Below are 22,229 nucleotides of genomic sequence, written 5' to 3' on the forward strand. Positions count from 1 at the left end.
AAATAGACCTTTCTCAAATCAGCCAGAGCTTGCTCTCACTTCATTCTACTGCCTAGCTGTTGCCCAACCTTTTAGACCTACAGATCCTTATTTTACATCAAAGCTCTCAGTATTTTAGCCCCTGTCAAAACTTTATGGAAACATGGCAAATAAGCAAATGCTGTCCTGAAATTCAGAGTCCAGATTCAGAGTGCTTTCGGCAGGTAAGAATCATTCCCTTCACCCAAGTCACTCAAGTTTCCAAGGGCAGACACAGTGTACACCACCTGACCTTGGCTCGCTGAAGATTCCATTTCTCCTTGGATGTCAACTCTAGAACTCAGTTTTGTTTTGATCCATGATGCTAATAAGGCTCCTGTCACTTCTGATTATGGATGAGCATCCTCAGACTCTTGATCTAACTGAGCAGCCACCTGGCTCCACTTCCTTGGTTCTTGGGACAACCTGGCTCTTATCGTCTTTTTCATTTCCACGAAGCCCTGAGTACTGTCTCAGTCCTCAAGAACTAGACTGCATTTCTCTGATCTGATGATCCTAATGCAATCCTCACATTGCACAGCAGGAGTGCTGAGACCATTCTGACCACGGATCCAGGCCATTTCACTCTGGTCTCTCCTGTAGTTCGGAGCTACAACTGGCACACATTTCCAGGAGAAATCATGAAAAATGGTGACGGCAGCACAGATGCATCCATTATGGATCCTGTAATGCTAATTTCTACTAATGAGATACAGCCGGTCAACCACACCACACTACACGGTGCAGAAGCTAACAGAAGGGAGCCCAAGTGGTACAGTTGCTAAAATCTGTGATGAGAGGTTCAACTTACAATGCAGTGAATTCTGAGACCACAGATTCTTTGCAGACAAAGACCATAACATGTCTCTAAAGTTTGATATTAATAGCTAAAGAAACCTAAACTCTTGATTAATTTTCATATTATTTTGATCCTGCATTCAAAGCCTTGGGTGGGCTAGCCCTGCCTGACATACCTCACTCACTGCTGTCCTTCACCTGGCACCCACCCTAGGGTCAGGCTAGTGTGCACACTGTCCCATAACCACACCACGCACACCTTTCTCGGCCTTATACCCTGGCTGCCCTCCTTTGAAACGGTCGACCTTCTTCTGGACTCTCTATGAAGGACTAGTTTTAAGTCTCACTACATCTATGAATTCATCTATTCCCTGACGCCTTCATCTTTTTTTTTTTGCCTTTCACTCTTCAAAGTTCTTATAACAATTTTATGCTAAACTTTTAAATTTAGCACTTAGCACCTTACATTAGCATTGTCTCCCAATCAGACTGCAAGCTCCGAGAAGACAGGCCTCGGGGAAAAGTCCACTGGACACAGCACATGCTGAACACATGTTAGAATTCAGTACCATTCCACGCATCACTCAGACTGTCTTAGAGCTGGAAGGGACCTTGGACTGATCACTGAGTCCTACCCTTCATTTTGTGTCTGAGGAATCTGCAGCCCATGTTTTACTCGCTGATCTATTGGAAAATAAATTATCATTATTCATTAACTAATTTGCATTTACTGCCGCAACCAAGTTGTAGTTCCTACCATGATTTAGTAAGTACAGGCTGCAAAGGATAGCAGATAAGGCAAACACTTAAAGGAACATTCTGTTATTGAAACACAGAAACCAACCTACCTGCAGCTCCAACTGAGCAGGCAGCATTAGAGGAGAGAAAAATAGTTACATTACCAATTGGATTGGAAGACCTCCTTTCAGTTGGTCATTACCAACCTGGACAGAAAAGATGAGAAAAATACATAGCCCTACCTTTTAGAATGTGTGAGGGGAAAAAATAGCTCAACTAAGACTGACCTTTGAAAAGCCACATGCACGTGGCTTTTGCTTTGACATGAGGAACCTTGTACCAAAACCAGCAACCCACTCACTCAAGAATACAAGTACAATCATAGCTAGATTATGCTTGTATGTCCATATCTTCACTACACAGGTAGGCTTTAGATTTTTCCGTAAAAAAAAAATAAATAAATAAAATCTAGTAAGCATTTCTCTGAATTAAGTGAAAAATCAGAATGGCCAAAGCAGAGAAGACAGTAATTGGGCAAGAGGGTGAAATGCACACTGGGAAGTAACGTAGAATGATGGATGGGAAGTTTCGCAGCTGTTTGCCTTTCTGGTCTCTGTTTCTGTGTGTTTACATACACTTTTGAAATAACATACATGGAGCCAAAAGTGCTAGATGTTTCCATTGCAGGAACCTCACAAAGGTCATTTAGCCTCAGTGGGCTCAGAGCCCTTCGATGCTACCAGGTAGCTATTAATGTCTAAACACATTTGTATACACCACGGACTAGACTATTTTTCAAGGTCCCTTCTAGCATACAGGCATATAAGAAGACCAAGTATAAGCTGCACCTATGCAAGTAAGAAAACCAACAGAAACATTAGCTAAAACCATGAGCCATCTAGAAATTGGGAAGTTATTCAAAAAGAGCCCTGCCGTCCGCACATAACGTACTAATAAACGTCTTTACTTATCCTGCTCAAAAACAGGGGTTTAAGACACTGTTTTCTGAATGCAAACTGTCAGCACAGGCACTTACTCCACAAAACCACATTGCTCTCCGTATGCACCCCTGCAGCTCCTAACTCGGACTCAGAGGCTATCTGCAGAGTAAGAATAAGACGCGTCCACCTGGAAGCCAGCGGGCCCTACAGCCCGGTGGCCTCGAGTCAAGATGCAGGGCACACAGGTGAGACGCTGACTTGCTCCCAGACCTACAGCTTAACTGCGAGCTTTCCCTGGGGTGTCGGCTGTACCTGCCTCATCAGCTTGGACGCAGGTCCCTTTGCATTGATGACTAATGACACTTGCCAGTCTCCCCTTGGAAACTGCAGATAACCAAATGAAGGTGCCCCAGAGTAACGTGAGAGCTATCATTAGACACAGATGAGCCTGGCTTAAGTGTACGTAGCTATTATAATGAAACGTACTCCATTTCCAATCAGTGAGTTCAGGGATCCAGAGAGCTCTGCGACTTTAACTATACCGGTCCAGGAGCTGCCAAAAGCCCAGCTCTGCGTCCTTAATAAACGGATGAACTCTAGAACCAGCCACCCAACCTGCCTGCCACAAGACACAAAGACACTGAGACACGGTTAACACCTTCTTCCAAAATAAGGGGACTGAGCGTGGGATAAGCTAGATGCACGATTTTGAAGTGGATGGTGAACAGGTTGGAAAACAGCACCTTTCAGCCGGCTGACTGGAGAAAGGCCAGCGCCCGCTTCCCACTTACTCGGATGCGTTTGGCCCTGCGCATGTCATCGGCGGTCAGGGTGCTCTGGGTGGGCAGCACGCTCTCCTCGTGCTGGGGCTGCAGGTGCAGGCTGTGAGCTTCCGGCTCCTGCTCCAGGGAAGACGGGGTCTCCTGTGGCAGCTGAGGGATCGGGAGAGTGGTCTGTTCTGGTTGATCCAGCCCATTCAGAGTAGCTGGCTCAGCCTCATCAAACTGTTCCTTGGGGGAAAAATGTAGCAAGTCCTGAAATTGCAATAACCAGGAATTATTCCCTTACCTAGATGGAGATGAGCATGAGAAAGAGTGTCAGCTGTGGTTTTGAATTACTGCTTTTTTGAAATGGTTAGAGTCGTAACGCTCAGAAAAGGTATTTTCCTCTTGGGAAAGTTAATTAGACAACTACCCGTAGAACGTGAAAACTATGAGACATTCCAGATCGCTTCATGAGGAAAAGACTCTTCTGGAACCTCATATTTTAATTTTTAAACTAATTAAACAGAGTCCCCCAATATCTCCAGACAAATTCAAACTTTAGGGCAGGAACGTTGGGTTTTTGTTCTAAGTAATATCTGAAAATACGGTTTTCTTTGCCTCTCTCTAGCCATACTTTTTTTTTTTAACTAATTCATTTTTATTGCATTTTACAAAAAGTTAACAGCAAGTTTGAAAAACCAACCCTGCCCCGGTCCTTCTTCCTGGATGCCTTAGAAAGCACTGCTACTGACTCCCTTCTCCAGCCTGCACGGGGCCTGGGATGCTGCCCCAGGCTGTGGGCGTGTGAAGTTCTCCTTTGGGTCTCTAGCCACACTCTAAGCAACAGGCAGCAGAGGGCTGGCCTGACAGAGCTGTCATCCTCGGAAGGGCATCTGTATTAAATCCAATAGTAGTGCCGGTACATCCTCTAATTAAATACAACAGTATTGCCAGTACGCCCTCTAAGCCAGCATCTTTCCCATCCGCCCCAGTACCTGTGTCCCATCATCACACTTCTCCCCATTTTCACTGGTGATTTCCAAGCGGATAAACTTTGGAGGACGTCCTGGCCGTCGACCTGGGCCAAATCGCCTCTTGCCTCGTCCCCTTCCTCTGCATCTTGTTCTGAGGACAAGAGATTGGGTTATAATTAGTCATGGCTACATAATGCTCCATAACAAATACTTTCCCAAATCTTGATTTCCTTACTTTATTATTCTTCCTGATTTTTTTTCTAATGGAAACAATTGTTTCTGCTAATATACACTTTTTAAATGTCTCATCTTTGCTGTCTGGAGAGCTCAAAGAGATGTCTCAAATTATTCAGGAAGAAAAAAAAAAAAAGGAGCTAGAGCCCTGGCCGGTGTGGGTCAGTGGACGGTGCAACCCAACCCTCCGCCCACTCTGCATGGCACCTCGCAGCGAAGGAGCTGGAGATGGCACGGCCATGCTGGTGGTCTCCCTGGAATTCATGGCCATGGACTTCAGCGAACTCCCAAGGCTGCAGGCAATCATACTGTACTTCCCAGACTATTTACTTCCCACTCCCTAAATGCGTATCACACTGGTTCCTCTCTTTTCAAATCCTACAGAGGTTGGTAGCCCTACCACTGTCCTCTGGTCCTTTCCCTTCCAAACCACTCTCATTCTTCACCGGGACAGTTGAAAGAGCTTCTGACTGGACTCCCTGTCTTCAGTCTTGCTCCAATATAAGCTAAAATGGTTTTATTTTTATCCAGGTGATGTTTTAAAATATAATTGACATCACAATACTCCCTGATCAGAACCCTCTAAAGATTTCTTATCAACCCTCAGAATAAAATCCAAATTTCTTACCATTACTCATAAGGCCTACCTGATCTGGCTCGTGCCCACCCCATCCAGTATGATTTTCCCTCGTTTATTTTTTATATATAGTGGAATTAAACATATAATGAAGGAATTCTACTACTAAAAACAGTCTGAAAATCAAAGGTGCAGATTATTTCCAAGGTGTATGCTATCTCAAGAATTCATACTTTAGGATCTTTAGTTAGGGGAGATTTAACTAAGGTGAAAGGCCTTCCCATTGCAGGGTACTGGTTATGCTGGAAAAGAGATTTATGGTAAGTGAGGATGGAGGGGGCGGGAAATGACAGATAAAAAATTCCCCTCAAGCAGCCTACCTGGTTACCTGTCTACACACACACATATACACAAACACTCATCAGTTTATAGACAATATGAAATGAGTCTGGACTTGAAAACCTAAGTTTTGAAACCTTCCCCATCATTCTACCTGCTAAATACATCCAGTTTCTCATCATGAGAATTGAGATGCTGTTGCAACTGCTCCGAGCTTATAAATCGGCGGTTACATTCATAGCAGGGCCAATTCTTCTCTTGCTCTCGAAGAACTACAGTCACAGGAGAGAAGTTATAAAGGCTGATGATCAATAGACACCAATAAAACTCAAGCGCCCAGAATCCTCCCCCACGCATCTCACCACAGCCCAGAGTTCATAAACATACAGTGTCTGCTACTCGCATTACTGTTTAAAATCAAAGGCTAAAGTTTGACAGAGAACAATTTTTAAAACCTTATTTTCTGATATATTCATGATGTAAGACATCAAAGGAACAAACATCCTCATACTACCCTCTTCCACCCCCAACACACACACACACACACACACACACACACACACACACACAGCCTCACCACACTGGAAGGACAGAAAGTGCTACAGTGGGAATCTGTATTCAGATAACCTAGTGATTCAGATGCAAGCTTCAAAATCTGAGGGTATATTTTATCACAAATAACTTGAAAATCAATGCCCAATATAACCACTTTGGCACAATGTTCAGAGCTGATTATATGCATAACCTATGACCCAGCAATTCCGCTCCGAGAGGTACACCCCTGAAATGCACACACATGTTCACTAAAAGACATGGCACTCTTCATAGTATCCAAAAGCTGGAAGTGACCCTCCCATATAGTAACGAATTCAACCGGCTTTTGTCCCCTGGCTCCCGGGAGATAACCTCCAGACCTTGGAATTTCCCAAGTAATACGTGTTCTTGTGATTGATAGTAGTCCCTGACCATCCCTGAATTTATGCTAATGAGATGACTCTGATGAAGGCTGGCTGTGCCAGAAAGCCAGGCCACCTGATTACAGATTGCTTTGAGCAAGGCGATAGCAGCCAGGGAGCAGAGCAGGAGCTGGAGGGTAAGTTCAACCCCAGGGACAGTGATTCACTCCATGGCGCCTAGGTAATGATACCTCAAAAAAACCCTGGGCATCGAAGCTCAGGTGAGCTTCCGTGGTTGCTAAGCATACATCAATGTGCCAGGGAGGTGACATGGCCCAAGGACTGATTTGGTATTCTATTGTATGAATATACCACAATTCATTTGTCTATTTTACCGTAATGGAAATTTGGGTTGTATAAAGCAATTCTGATATTACCTACTTGGAGTTAGGTCACATAGCAATGAGAATCTATAATAATAAAAGGGTAATATGCTAATTAGACCGGACGTCATTCCAGGTGTCCTTCCTGACGAAGCTGGGGCCAGAGGGAAGCCAGCCTGAGTCCCAGATGCCTGCAGGCGGCCCGGGGGAAGCCAGCTTGGGTCCGAGGTGTCTGCGGGCGGCCCTGGGGCAGCCAGCTGGGGTCCCAGGTGCCTGCAGGTGGCCGAAGGGAAGCCAACCCGGGTCCCGGGTGCCTACCAGCAGCCAGAGGAGGGAAGCCTGGGTCCCAGGTGCCAGAGGGAAGCCAGTGCTGGCAGCCAGGGGAAGGAAGGCCTACTCTTGCACGAATTTTCGTGCATCGGGCCTCTAGTGATCAAATAACAATACACAACAATATGGATGAATCTCATGAACATAATGTTGAGCAAAAGGTGCATACCAGAAGTGTACATATCACACAGTTCTATCAGACAAAGCTTGGTGCCAACACATCATGTCTGGGAGGGAAGTCAGGAGGCATCACATTGGGGTGAGGGGCAATTGAAAGAAGCACAGAGGCCTCCTGGGACACAGGTCCTGTTCCATACCTGCACCTGGGTGCAGGTTACACAGGTATGTTCACTTCGTGAAAAGTTGCTGAGCTGTATACTTATCATTTGTGCATTTCTAGGTATGGAGATTATACTACCGTAACATTTATAATACAAACAAAATCGATGCCTGTCTGGCTATCTCCCCAGAGATTACATCTAGATAGGAATCACCCTCTGATTTAGCATTTGCAGGTTTTCATTACGTTAAATACTATTTCCCAGCACTCATGAAAGAGATGTAAATATGTCACTGTCATTTGATCCTAGGATTAGACAGGGATGTGTAGCTCTAGAAAGCCTACTGGAATATCTTTTTAAATATACTGAGATAGAAAAATTAGGGATTGCATAAAGATACAAACTATGTAAGTTAGAATTCATATATAACATATTAAAAAAAAAAAGGCAGCCACCTTTCCTTTCTTCCTCAGAAATGTCATGAATTTTCTGGTTCACGAACTCGGCGTAGGACGCGGCGTACCATACCTGCAAGAATCAAGCGCATCGTCAGGCACTGGGGCCATCACCAGTTGTTCCTGCGAGCTTAACTTTTCAAATACTTATCCTGCTCATACGAAACAATGCGGGCCTTTCCACAGCCTGTGGAGAAGAGCTCACAGCAACAACACATCCCACTGTGCCCAACCCCTCCAACACCAGTCGGCAGATGGTCAGTCAGGAAGTTCATCTGCCAAGACACACAGCATGTTTTCTTTTTCCTTTTTTTTTTTTAATTGTTTTTGTTATTAGAACAACTTCACAAGAGGTAATATTCATGACTCTTCATCTAAATAAAACACCGCCTCTCCTGATGTTTTTATCTGTATTTAAACACGGGTTTTCACACAGCTATAATCACAGCAGCTTCCACCCCCACCAGTCACCAAACGGCTCTCACCCAGGGCCTCCAGATGCTGCCACGCCTTCCTGGTCTCTTCCCCGCTCCCTGCATCTGCTCCATGTCTGGCTCTTCTTCCTCTCCCTGACTTCTAAATACTGGTGTTTCTCAAAGCTTAGTCCAAGTTCAGGTCCTTCTTCATCTTTACAAAGGTGATCACATCCATTTCTAACCAATTCTATGCTAATAACTCCCAAATCAATATCTCCATCCTAGACCCTCCCTGTTCCCTCCACGTACATTCTATTGTCTACTTGATATTACGGATGTTTCACAAACAGCTCCAACTTAACGTGCCCAGAACTGAATTCAAGATGCTCCCCTACTCCCCTACTAACCACTGCTTACCTTCCCCATTTCAATAAATACTCCACCTTCCACCCAATTGCTCAGACTTGAAACCCAAAATATATCTTGGACTTCTCAGTTTTCTTCTGTAACCCTTTAGCAAAAACTGTTGATTTTTGAATGTTCTTCATCTCTGTCTCTGCCACTAGATACATGCCAATGAGCCTCCTCTTTTCCACTCTTGCTTCCTCGGGCCCATCCTCCACCCAGAAGCTAGAGTGGTTTTCTTAAAACACCGTCAGGTTCCGCCATTCCCGTGCTTAAGAGCCAGCAACAGCTTCTTGTTTCGTGACAAACCTGACCAATGCCTGACAGTCTCCTAAGGGCACATAATCTGGTCCTACTTGCTAAGCATCCCAGCTCTCATCACTCTGCTTCACTGTTTCTTCAACCAAGGGGCCCGTTGTCAGTTCCTCAGACATGCCAGGTCTTCCCCACCCCAACCTTCATTTGCCCTTGCTGTTTCACCACCGGGAATGCTGGGTTCTTTTCTTCACCGTCCACTAACCCTGCTCCACTGCGGGCCCCTTCTCGTTAGCTAGTTCTCGGCCTAATTATCTCTTCAGCATGGCCCTCCCTCTCCAGCGATCTAAACTGGTCCCGTCCCTGTCGTTTGCTTTTTTTGTACCATTTGTTTCCTTCCTAATGCTCACCACTATTTGATATTGTTTGCTTATTTATACCCTTTGCGCCCTACCCCCCATCTAGAATACAAGTTTCCTAACACAGGGAACCGTCCATCTTTTCCTCGTGTCTGAAACCAGTAGGGGTTCCATGTATTAATCCCTAAGTGAATGAATCATATATCATTGTTATGGAACATTATTTTAGCAACAAGAAAATATTAATTTTGAGAGACTTCATTTTTAACTGCGGATACTATTCCACAAAGTCTGTGTTCTAAAATGTACTTAGCCATGACCCTATGGTTGGATTTTTAGTTGATGGTGGTTTTGTTGTTATAAATTCAGGAAGAAAAAAAAAAAGTAGGGAAAGCATTAATTAATCGCAATTCCTAGCAGAGTCCCCACTGAGCCCGCTCCGTACCTTCAGTTCCTGCTTGGGTTCCACATTCTTTATTGTTGTGTAATACACGTGATGGCCGTACTGGTAAGCCACCAGGTTCTGCTCCAGGTGGTTCTGGGCTGGGCGCACAAACATCATCCAGTTACAAAGGGTCTCATCGGACAACTCAAACCACAGGTCTTCGTGCAAGTCCCTGTCTTTCCTGTCCCCTTTGTCAAGGGAAACCTGCAACCGAAGAGAAAGTTAAAAGCCACACCAAACAACAAAAATAAAACCTTCAATGTGCTCTGCATTCGCGTCATAGCAGATGAAAGATTAAGCCATATGTCCCGATTCTCTCCTTTGTACAGATCCTGGAACTGTGTCTTGCCGAATATAAAAGGGAAAGGGTACTTCCAAAGACCCACCTATAGGAGAATTACCTGGCAAAACCTCAAAGTTAACAACCTGGTTGTAGAGCTTCAGATGATGTCTTATCATTAACTAACACATCAAAAAATGCTACAAATAAGCCAGAAAATGTAAGCAAAATACTCTCCATTTCATCACAACTTGCTTTCATTTGGGATTCAACTGCATTCATTTATAATGTGCAGCCTGTATTTCTCTTCACAAAGGAATATTCTTTCTTAGAGATCTAGAGCATTTACCAAAGAGCACCTCCCCGTGACAGCAGCTAATTTCTCAAAACACACATCCCAAATATTGTTCCTTCCCACTTCCCTTTCTTAGCTCTCCAGAGTGGCTCTCAAAGAGGCAGTCACCAAGGGGTTAAACAGAAGCAAAAGCATCAAATGTAAAAAAAAAAAGAAAGAAAGAAATCAGTATAAATATACTTTAACATACAGTGTGCTACTCTTTAGCAAAAGATTCAACATCAGTTTCAAAAACTGAAAAGTGATTTTCTTGAAAACATTATTGGTACTTAGATACCTTTTTTCTGCCAAAGGCCATTTGGATTTTTTTTTTTTCTTTTTGGTGCCGTGACTCGGATCCGAACCGCCATTTGGATATTTGTAACATCATTTGCAGGTCATACAATATTATCAACTTAAAAATTAGCCTGCTATATTTGTTCAAACATTTAATTAACTCACCCCTACTGCCTTGGCAGGGCCAGACCAAAGGATTTTGCGGGCCTTATACGGCCCAAGGGCTGGATGTTCCCCACCCCTGGTTTACACAATCCTCTTTATTCTAATCATTTTGCAGAGGAGGTGTTAGAGCACCTGTTACGGGCTGAATTATGTGCCCCCCCTGCCAAAAATAAACAAACAAAAAAAAGTTCATGTTGAAGACCTAACCCCCAAGAGCTCAGAATGTGACTGTATTTGTCGATAGGACTTTTAAAGAGGCGGTTAAGTTTAAGTGGGGTCATTAGAGTGGGTCCTAATCCAACCTGACGGGTGTCCTTACAAGAAGAGATCGGGACACACAGAGAGACACCAGGGCAGCCTTCCAGGGAGAGATGACCAGAGAGGCAGCAAGCAGGCGGCCTCTACACATCAGAGAGGAGCCTCAGAGGAAAGCACCCCCCCTCAACACTGATCTTGGCCTTCTACCCTCCAGAACTGTGAGAAAATGCATTTCCATAATTTAAACTGGTGTTTTGTTATGCAGCTCTAGCCAACTGATACAGCCCCTAACACACAGAGCTGTTCATGTCATGCCTCAGCAATCAACTGCAATGAAACTGGGTTAGGAGGCTCAGTAGGAAAATGTGTGCCCTTTAAAAGTAATAAGAACAAGAGTGAACTACGAATAAAGCATAACTTACCTTTAGGTGAATATAACAATCCTTCAGCTCGGACTCCCTGACAAGGGGTCCCTCCACGGGGCCAAACTGGGTGCGCTTAGGGATGCGCCTTTTGGAGAATACACCTCCAAGGAACCGGTCAATGTAGAGGACCAGGGGGAGGCTGGCTCTGGCTCTGGTGAGCACGGGACGGTTGGGGATGGGGTGCAAGGGGCCGTGCTTCGGGCACACTGAAGAGTGTGCATTGTTACACTCCTCACACCCTGCAACAAAAAGAAAACCCGCAAGTCAGATCTTTCAACAGGACTTGATCTCAGGTAAAAAGTTCTAAGCTGAGCCCTGGCCAGGTAGCACAGTTGGTTAGAGCATCCTCCTGATACACCAAAGCTGCGCATTCGATCCCTGGTCAGGGCACATACAGAAATCAACCAATCTATAATAATAAAAGCATAATATGCAAATCGACCAAGTGGCGGAACCATCCGGACGACCTTCCGGACAACCTTCTGGATGAAGCCAGGGCTGCGAAGGCCTACTCTTGCACAAATTTTGTGCATCGGGCCTCTAGTAGATGCATAAAGAAGTGGAACAACAGATCGATGTTCCTCTTTCTCTCTTTCCCTTTCTCTCTCTCTCCCTTCCTCCCTCTGAAAAAAATTAATTAAAAAGTTCTAAGCTAAAAAATCCCTAAGTTTTCAGACCAAAATTCAATTAACTCCTATAATTACAATACCCATTCAATTATAATATATTAGCTTTCATAGACCAATAAAATCCTGAACTCTTCCTCTAAAATCAGGCAGAATCAGCTACGCCTGCCAAAAATAATATGCAGGCTGTGGCTGTGACTTATTTCTCTACTGGTATTAATTCAAATAGTGGCCACTAAATTTACAAATCAATTATAGTATGTCTGAAAAGAAAAAAAAGAAGACCTTATTAGGCTAAATGTTATAAAATCTGATGAGATGAAAAAGGTGAATTTTATAGTGTATAAATTATGTCTCAATAGCTGTTAAAAAGAAAACCTGACAATACTATTTCATCCATTTTTTCAAAAGAAATTACAGAAATCTCATTGTCTGGGAACAAAAACAGAGAGCATACTGTGCAGTTTGAGAGTTCAAGGCACTCCATGAAGATAATGCTAAAATGAATGGATTTAACATCCCAGCCTTCATTTACCTGGATGGCACAATCGGACCCACCGGAGAGGACGCGCTGGCTCATTCTCCGAGTGATCAGTTTGCACTAAGCATCCACCCTCCCTGCCTCTTCCCCCGCAGCACCCATCTGTCAGCTAACCGTCAGAACGGTGTACATACAGCCACTGGACCACACAGAGATCATACTCACGACCCTTAGCTAATTTAATTAACCAATCATATTTTACCAGCTCTGGCTGTGTGATGATCTGGCTTAGGAAATAGGAATTTTCAATTTCAACAGTTCTCCAATAGTGAAGAGTTACTTTGTATGAATGTCTATAAGAGAACGTGACTTTATGTGTATTTTGACTAAGGAGTGGCCTTGAAAACATATGCATTCAAGGAAAAACACATGAGGTAGTTCTCTGTTGGACATGAAGGTGAACTCTGGCCCCATGCAAAGGGCTTTACCGCCATTACACAAAAGGTCCAGGAGAAATCCGGGGAGCCCGGCCGGTGTGGCTCAGTGGTTGAGTGTCAACCTATGAACCAGGAGGTCAGGGTCCAATTCTCGGTCAGGGCACATGTCCAAGTTGAGGCTCAATGCCCTGGAGCAGGGAGCATGGTCCACGCGGGAAGCCTCACTCGTGAGAACTCGCTGGTACTCACATAAGTCGTGCGGGTCAAAGGGCCGAGGGGGATCCGGTTCCCAGTCATCCAGGTCTGTGTCTTCACCCTCTTCCTCCTCCTCTTCCTCTGTGTCCTCATCCTCATCCTCATCCTCTTCCTCTTTGGCCTCCAGTCTACTCATAGGGTTCTGCAGAGTGGCCAGAGGGTCCGAGCCGTCCACACTCTCGATGGAAGGTAACACCTGGTTATGCACCGGCAATGAGGCCTGGACAAAGTCGCATGACAAAGTTAGCACACGTTCCCTTATAGTTACTGTAGACACGGACACACGTGACATTCAGGTAGTGGTAGCAGGTATTCTTCACACTAGCCCCCTCCTAGGCCCTGGAAAAGTGATTTCCATCCATTGGCTGTAAACAGAGTCTGCCTTCATTTTTGCTGTTTCTGCCCCACATCCGGGCAAGCTGATGAGACGTCCCAGGTGCTCCCTCCTTTGATACTGGCAGGAGTTTCAAACCCCACCAGCACCTGACCATGTGTTCTCAAACCCTCAGGCTGACCCCACCCCTCCATCTCGACAAAACCCTGAGCCAGTCTCCTCTCCTTACTCCCTCCAGCCATTTCAGACTTGCTGGAGGGCCTGCCCTGTCTCCCCTGGGACTGCAAGGATGTGAGCAATAGACCTTTTCATAGCCTTGTGGGGTGCGTGTGGTATCATCAGTCTCGACCTCTGAACTCAGTTTTGGGTGGGGGTCCCTCCTGCCTTTTCAGGGCGGCCACAGCACTGTAGGTAATGATTTTACCTACCTTCCACCACTCACTTCTCAAACTAAGCACATGGTGCAACCTGCAGTTGGTAAAATTCCATGGTGAGCAGCTCTCCTCCTACCCCTCAGAAAGGCTGCGGTCTTAAGTAAGAATGAAAGTGGTGTCTATTTGTTTCAGCATGCTGAAGTCAGTCTTTTGCAAATAAGAGGAGGTTTGGGTCATGTATTGGATTAATGCCACCTTACCAAATCTGCTGGCAGAAAACGAAAGGTCCCTTGGAGAGTTTTCTCACCTCCTAAATGAGTGCCATGGGTTACATACCACCCAGATTCCTTTTACCCAATCTTATTTCTCCTGCCCAGTTAGTCTCAATTAACCTTAAGCTATACTCAAGCCAGGTCCCCTTACAATTTAATAAATACAGCAAGGCCCTTGCTGGTTTGGCTCAGTGGATAGAGCATGGGTCCTCAGACAGTGGGTCCTGGGTTCCATTCCGGTCAAGGGCACGTACCTCAATTGCAGGCTCAATCCCCAGCCCTGGTCCAGGATTCTGTGGAAGGCAACCAATCGATGTGTCTCTCTCACATCAATGTTTCTCTCTGTGTGTTCCTTCCCCTTCCTTCCATTCTCTTAAAAAAATTAATGAGAAAATATCCTCGGGTGAGGGTTAACAAAAAAATAAGAAATAAATACAGGAAGTTCTTTTTTAATGTCTGCTCCCTTTTGCTTTATCTCCCCACTCGTGTTTTCCTCACCTAGAATGCTCTTCCCGCACCAATCTTCTAAAGCAGACATCACGTTCCAGTTTCTCCATGGCCATCCTGACGCTCTAGCCCTCCCTGACTTCTCTGTTCTAACCTCCTGGGGCACCTGCAGGCACAGAATCCCATCCACATCAGCCAGCCTCTGCTCCACAGTCAGCACCTCCCAGGGCAGCCGGACCCTGCTGGAGAGTTCAGTGATGGTCTCTGTGGAGTGGAGATGTCCCTGTCTGTATTTCCCATGCATTGGTCGGCCCTACATCTTCCTTCTCCAGACGCCTGAAGACAGTTCTTCAACTATGTCAAGACCAAAACCTCTAACTCATTCACAGAGCCAAACTTCCAGCCCCCTCTTCATCCTGCTGTCTTCACTGGCTCCTCAGTGGATTCCATATCTGTATGACTGTAGCATTAGCATTTATGACGGCCTCTGTTCCACTGCTGACCCATTTCACATTTGCAGATCATTAAACCCCCAAGTCCCTCTTCCCTCTCAGAGAGCTATGAATCCACTTCTCTCCTCCTCAGAACTTAAACAGCTGATTTTCACTCAAATGAGAGGATTCTGCATTTCTCTCCAGTCAATTTCCTTTTATTACTTGTTCTGTTCTTCCAGTCTGCCAAGATCTTTTAGAAGCTTGATTCTGACATCTCACACATTGGCAATCCCTCATAGCTTTGCAGCCATTGCCAAACACCACCTACTTTTCAATGCTATGCATTTTCCTGTGAGTCTACCTCGACTCTCCAACTGCCTCTCAGGGAAGCACAGCATGCGCTTTGGCGTCAGACAGATGTGGATTAAAATCCTGGCCCCCTACTTGGCAAGTTAATAAACTACTCTGAACCTCAGCTTCCTTACCTGTAAAATGGACATAGCAGTAAACCTATACCAATAGGTTGTGAGGACGAAATGAAACAATAATGTATATGAGGCTAGTAGTAAAGTGTCTGGCATTTAATAAGTGCTTAATATTAATAATAATAATACATTATTATCATAAATTCTGTAAGGACTGAGATAACATTATATGCTTCCTCTACTCTGTAAAAGACTGCTGAACATTGTATATTCAATGAAGATTAGTTGGTGAAAATATATTGGCCCCTTGGGAAATGACACCCGTCCCTATAGGCACCTAAAGGAACTGGGCTGCTGGTAACAGAAACACCATGGTTGGTTAGTTGTGCACCAAGTCCAAGAGCTTCCTAAACTCTGTAACAAGGAAGTACTGTGAGTGTTTACAGAGACTGACGCTATGGCAGTCAAACCTCACAGGGAAGGCAGGGGAGGGTGGGGGAAGGGGGAGAGATCAACCAAAGGTCTTGTATGCATGCATATAAGCATAAGCAATGGACACAGACACTGGGGGGCGGGGGGTGAGGGCACGAGTGGAGGGGTTGGGGGGGGGGCAATGGGGGAATAAGGACACATATGTAATACCTTAATCAATAAAGAAAAAAATAATTATTTTTTTTTAAAAAAGATCATTGCCCAACGTTTAAAATACTCAGGCTTGCCTGGCCGGTGTAGCTCATTGGATTGAGCATCATCCAATGGACCAAGAGGTCCCAGATTCGATTCCCAGTGAGAGCACATGCCCGGGTTGCAGGCTTGATCCCCAGTAGCAGGGGGTGTGCAGCAGGCAGCTAATTGATACGCCTGTCTCATCACTGATGTTTAGATTTCTCTCTCCTTCTCCCTTCCTCTCTGAAATCAATAAAAATATTTTAAAAAGTAAAAAATAAAATAAAATACTCAGGCTCCAGAAAGCAGATAAAAACAGTTACCTCAAACAGTGCATGCCTGTTTTAACATGCATGCATGTAACCCAGGAGCCCGGACTCCTACATGGCATCCCACCTCTGCAGCTCAGGGCCTTCTAGAAGCTTTACGTGGGAGGACAGCATTCTGGGAGCTGCTTCAGCTTCGGCTTCCATAAAAGCAGAATGAAATACCCGCCGAGGGAAGCCTGCACAAGGAAAAGAGCAGGGACTCCTGTCTGGCAACAGGACTGCGTTTGCCACCTCCCCTCGCAGCCTCCCCTGGTCCTGCAGCAAAGCTGCTGCGTTCCCACTTGTTATCTCAGAGCGCAGTTTCAGTGTCGCCCTTTATGCTAAGCACTTAAATTTTATGCCTGTGTTAGTGATGAATGTTATCACACACTGAACAAACCAAAGCATATATCCACCTCTGCTCCTCATAAATTCTTTATATCTTTGCAGAGCCAACCTCAAAGAATGAATTCAGCAATTCAGAGGCGTTCCAGTGGAGCGGAGATGTATTTCCCCCGCAGATGCTGCTAGAAAGGCTGTGGTTGGGCAAGGTTACCGCTGGCTTCTCGCCACTGCTGAGAAAGCTGACATTAAAATAGTACCAGCAACCTTCTCCTCCCCCGCGCTGAGCTCCCCTAAAAGACTGTGGCAAAGAAAAGGCTCGACACTTCAGCATTATCTGGAAAGACTGATGTTAAAGCAGAGGTTGAACACACAGCAGAATCGTGCAAACTACTATTAAAAAGGGATGAAAAGGGTCCATGACAATCATTGCTAGGTACAGACTGTCTATTTCCAGAGAGCACAGACCTCAACACACAGTAGGCATGCATTATAAATTTGTTCAATTCATGATTCAAATTCAGCCTGGCCAGTGGTTGAGTGTTGACCTATGAACCAGGAGGTCACTGTTCAATTCTGCACATACCTGGTTGCAGGCTCAATCCCCAGCAGGGGACGTGCAGGAGGCAGCTGATCAATGATTCTCATCATTGATGTTTCTATCTCTCTCTCCCGCTCCCTTCCTCTCTCTGAAATCAATTAAAAAAACAACACATATTTTTTTAAATAATTCAAATTCAATTGACACTTACTGAGAGCTAGGCATATTTTTAAATTCCTCTGAGGACAGGTAACATTACCACATCGTTCATAAGTGGCAGAGATAAAATTCAAATTCTGACTCTGCTTTTTCCGCTACATTACAGTGGCCCCTACAGAGCAACCGAGGAGGTGAGCTTCACATCCACCTTGAATCCCAGAGCCACAAGGCAACCAACCACCCCTGCTCCACAGACAATAGCCAGGCAGCAAGGTCAAGTGGCAATTATACTCACAGAAAAAGAATACTAAAGTATTTTAATCCTGTGCATTTTGTCACCCACAATAAAACACGGGAGGTAGGAGGAAAAAGAATTTGTTAAACTTAATGGTACACTTTCTCCGTCCCACTTAATGCCTCTCTCTGGAATTACTTCTGAAACTATGTAATGCATTTGCATTTCAGGAGACCATTTATGGGAGAAGTGAAATATGAAGCCACACTGGACAGCAGCAAACACAACAGAATGTTTCTGGTCCCTACTGAGACCGATGATCAGGCAGCATACTTCCTTCTCAGTGTGTGGGGAGTCGCACATGTTCATTTTCAGAAACAAAGAAGAGACTGCGCTCCCAGGTCTGGAGACTACTGGTGCCTTGCTTAGGGAGGAGGAAAGACACATATGAAAAAGGCTTCAGCCCTAGCCAGTTTGGCTCAGTGGATAGAGCGTCGGCCTGCAGACTGAAGGGTCCCAGGTTCGATTCCGGCCAAGGGCACATACCCGGGTTGCGGGTTCGATCCCCCCCAGTAGGGGGCGTGCAGGAGGCAGCCAATCAATGATTCACATCATGGATGTTTCTATCTCTCTCCCTTCCTCTCTGAAATCAATTTAAAAATATTAAAAAAAAAAAAAGAAAGAAAGAAAGAAAAAAAAAGGCTTCAAATGGGTTTTGCCACCATTGAAAATAGGAACGGGAAAAAAAAAAAGCATTTATCATCTGTGTTAAATGCTCATCCAACTCTCTATCTGGAATTTATCCAGGTCACAGAATAAGCTGACAATCAATGAGGTGTTATAGCCAGGAATAAAAACCGTGGGGGTTGAAAGGAAACTGTAATAAAGAAAGATGCTAAGCCAACGGTTACACTTCCTTGTGATGAAACTGTTCACAGAGCTATCTGAGCCCAACTTTCCTTTGTACAGAACATAAAACAGATTGTTTCTGGAGATTGAAGAAGATGAAGCGTCCTTTGAGGTGCAAATGGTAACACAATTTCTAATTAAAATATGCCTGAATATTAAAATAACAGAATACCATTTTGCATATCAGATTGGCAAAATATTAAAAGAAAGCAAGGGTGTGTGGTAATGGGCATTCTCATATAGTGTTGGTAGGAATGTAAATTTGTTCACCTCTGAAAAGCTATTTAGGGAGTCTTATAAAAATAACCTTCCCACTTACAGTGACAAATTTTAAACATATGTCAAATAGAGAGAATAGTATAATACACCTCACACACCCATCACTCAGCTTCAACAAGTATCAACTCACGGCTAACCTTATTTCAACTACTCTCCCACACACTTTCTTCCTCACTAGATTATTTGGAAGCAAACCTCAGGCATTGTACATTTTCATCTGTAAATAGTTCTGTAGATATCTCTACAGAAAAATAACTTTTAATCTTATATATTATCATATCTAAAAAGTTAATCATTCCTTAATATCATCAAATAGCTACTCAGTGTTGGGATTTCCCCAGTGGTCTCGTGTTGTTTTTTTTATAACTGGTTTGTCCAAAGTCTCCTTTAATCTGTAAATTCCCATTTCTCTTTTTTTCCTTTGCAATTTATATGTGGAAGAAAGTAGGCCTTTTGTCTGACAGTTTCCCACAGTATGGACTTTCTGACTACATCCCTGTGTGTCTCTGAACTTGTTCTATTTTGTCTACCATGCTTCCTATAATCTGGTAGTGGAATCCAGAGACTCAATCAGATTCAGGTTCAATTTGGGAGGAGGAATACTTCATATGAAATGAAGTAGAAGGTACACAACAGCAGGAGGCCTATAATGAATGGTTCTCTCTTTTTCATGATATTAACAATGTTCAGAGGGTCAAGTTGATTCATCCATTATAAAGTGCCTCATCAGCTTTTTCCTGATGGTTTCAGACTATTGTTAATGATCACTGCCTAGGTCCATATTTCATTAAAGATGAAAAATGGTGATATTCTAAGCCAGGCATCCCCGCTTTATTTATTAGTTGGAATGCTTCTAAAAAGATATTTCCCTCATCAAGTAATTGTTTACCTGAGTACATTCAGGGAGAAAGGCCATATTCTTTCTGGTCATTTACCAGTTTCCTGAATAATGAATGTAGTGGTCCCCTAGCATCCTCAAAAAGTGACCAAATAGTTATTGCTTTTAATGTCAGTATGAGCTTATAGATTTTAAATATATTTAATGTATTTCAATCTATTATAGTTGTTTTCCTTTTTAAAAAAATATTTTAAATATATTTTTATTGATTTCAGAGAGGAAGGGAGAGGGAGAGAGAGATAGAAATATCAATGATGAGAGAGGATCATCAATCAGCTGCCTCCTGCATGGCCCCCACTGGGGATCGAGCCTACAACCCAGGAGGTCACAGTTCAATTCTGGTTAGGGCACATGCCTGGGTTTTGGGCTTGATCCCCAGTAGGGGGAGTGCAGGAGGCATCCGATGGGTGATTTTCTCTCATCATTGATGTTTCTCTCTCTCTCTCTCTCTCTCTCTCTCTCTCTCTCTCTCTCTCCCTTTCCCTTCCTCTCTCTGAAATAAAAGCATGTATTTTTTTAAAGTTCAAAAGCAGAAAGTGCTTACCAATTGAGAATTTACTTAATAATCACTCGAGACACTCAGTGGTATGGCTAAGTTAATCATACTACCTAACATGAAAAAAATAAAACTATTTGGAGTAAGACTGACAACATCTAGCTCCTGCACCTTCTTTATCACTCTCACAATCTGGAGGAAAACAAGGAAATCCCTCAAAGTCAAAAAGGCTATATTAGAAATATGGATGAAAGGAAAGAAATGTTTTAAAGGATAACCAAAAAAATCTCAGTTTTTCAGAAGCTAGAATAATGAAGGCTGCCATCAACTTTAATTTCCTATATAAGAAACACACATCAAGAGAATACACAGTGCAGAGGGTTGGGGAACATTCCAGGGAATGGTAACATTCATAATATTATTCCAAACAACAAAGAGGCAAAAAGGAACTCATTACCTGCTGAGTTGTAGCATCCTGTTGGACATAAGCTACCTGGCCGGGGTCTGTAAACAGAGTCTAGACAAAAAAAACAACAACAAGCTTATCAATAGATCTTTAGACAGCTCGCCTACACAGGGAAAATTATCCTCTTGCTAAGCACCAATTCGTGGGAGAGTTAACTCCCATATAGCTAGTAATAATCCTTCATTAATAAAGAAGATAACGATGGTAATCTTACATTGAGCCAAAGCCTTTCATTCAGATGGCACCAAAGAGACTGTGTAGGCTAACCATCTCACCTGGCTAACATACTTCCACATTTTACTTTAAGCAAAGCCTCTCTTGAGGCTGAATGTCACGGCTAATTTAAAAGGCCTGTCATGAAAACATAAAAGACATGCCATGAACAGGGGTGCATTCACTCACACTTAACACTGTGAACCACAAGGAGTAGACATGCAATTAAATGAAAATGATAAACATACATAAAAATGTAGAAGAGTACTACGTATGCAGGCATTGCAACTCTTTCAAATGTAAAATGCACACATTATCAGAAGAGCAGAAGAAAAATAAACTGAATTTAATGTTCCATAGATTTTTTTTTCAGAAAAAGCCAATAAAATCACAATTTAAAAGAAAGTTCTCATAAACACATAATTTATGTCATGATGCAGCAAAGCTGATTATAGAAGAAAAATCTTCAAAATTATTTTAGCCAGGGCACCACAAAAAACCTCCAGTCCAGAAAAATATTCTTTCCCCTAAAATTTTTAAAAGACTTTAATTTGCCCAAACTTTGAGCAAACCTTATGGGAATAAGAACTATGGCTACATTTTGATTGCAAAAGAATGTAAAAGAGAGTTTCAGCCAGTGCCAGATTCTTAAATCTGACATTAAAAAATTATCAGAATTCAGATATTTAGCATGGTAATAAACTAAAAGCTGGACATAGAACAGTCTTTACATAAACTATGTGATCTTATTTTAATACAGTTAGGGGACTATGCCTAAGCAGAGGCATTCCAAAACTATCATCTCAATGTTTGCCGATTTCATGTTTATACCAATTTTAAAGATATCAATTAGGTAGGCTCCATTTCTTCTTGGAAATGATTTGAGCCTTCTGATTAAATATTGCATATAAGGGCAAATTTTTATTACCAGGATCCTACTGTAAAAGTATGGAACTTAATTTTTTTAATATGCTTAAAAGTGCTTTGTCCAGTGTAAAAAAGTGATAACAAGAGAAACAAATAATTATATATTGGGGAATATGTGTGTCATACATTTGGAAACTAATACCCCAAGTCACTGGCAAAAAAAAAAAAAAGAACCTATAATTGTACAACTTTTACCTTTGCTCTACTACAGGCCTGCAAATCAGTAATCCTATCTAATAAAATAGTAATATGCAAATTGGCTGTACCTCTGCTATACCCACAAGCCACGCCCACCATCCAATAAGGAGCCAGTATGCAAATTAACCCAACCAAGATGG

General features: G+C 43.4%; 1 protein-coding gene across 11 annotated transcripts in view; it reads right to left on the reverse strand.

Annotated features, from left to right (window-relative positions):
- Positions 1 to 22,229, reverse strand: part of PRDM10 (PR/SET domain 10) — a gene marked incomplete at its 5' end in the record, with an annotated part of 52,701 nt that overhangs the window by 24,917 nt on the left and 5,555 nt on the right. For 3 of the 11 annotated variants that reach the window (XM_080649911.1, XM_080649920.1, XM_080649913.1), the window contains 8 exons: positions 3,287 to 3,529; positions 4,255 to 4,384; positions 5,538 to 5,655; positions 7,729 to 7,801; positions 9,609 to 9,812; positions 11,365 to 11,606; positions 13,161 to 13,386; positions 20,743 to 20,802. In XM_080649911.1, coding sequence (XP_080506037.1) covers positions 3,287 to 3,529; positions 4,255 to 4,384; positions 5,538 to 5,655; positions 7,729 to 7,801; positions 9,609 to 9,812; positions 11,365 to 11,606; positions 13,161 to 13,386; positions 20,743 to 20,802 — 1,296 coding nt within the window. Of the gene's footprint in view, positions 1 to 1,664; positions 1,677 to 3,286; positions 3,530 to 4,254; positions 4,385 to 5,537; positions 5,656 to 7,728; positions 7,802 to 9,608; positions 9,813 to 11,364; positions 11,607 to 13,160; positions 13,387 to 18,813; positions 18,885 to 20,735; positions 20,803 to 22,229 lie in introns of those variants that run through there. The other 8 variants (XM_080649918.1, XM_080649915.1, XM_080649917.1 and 5 more) reach the window with 7 other exon arrangements.

The sequence above is a fragment of the Plecotus auritus genome (genome assembly GCF_963455305.1).
Source record: "Plecotus auritus genome assembly, chromosome: 13".
Taxonomy (NCBI): domain Eukaryota; kingdom Metazoa; phylum Chordata; class Mammalia; order Chiroptera; family Vespertilionidae; genus Plecotus; species Plecotus auritus.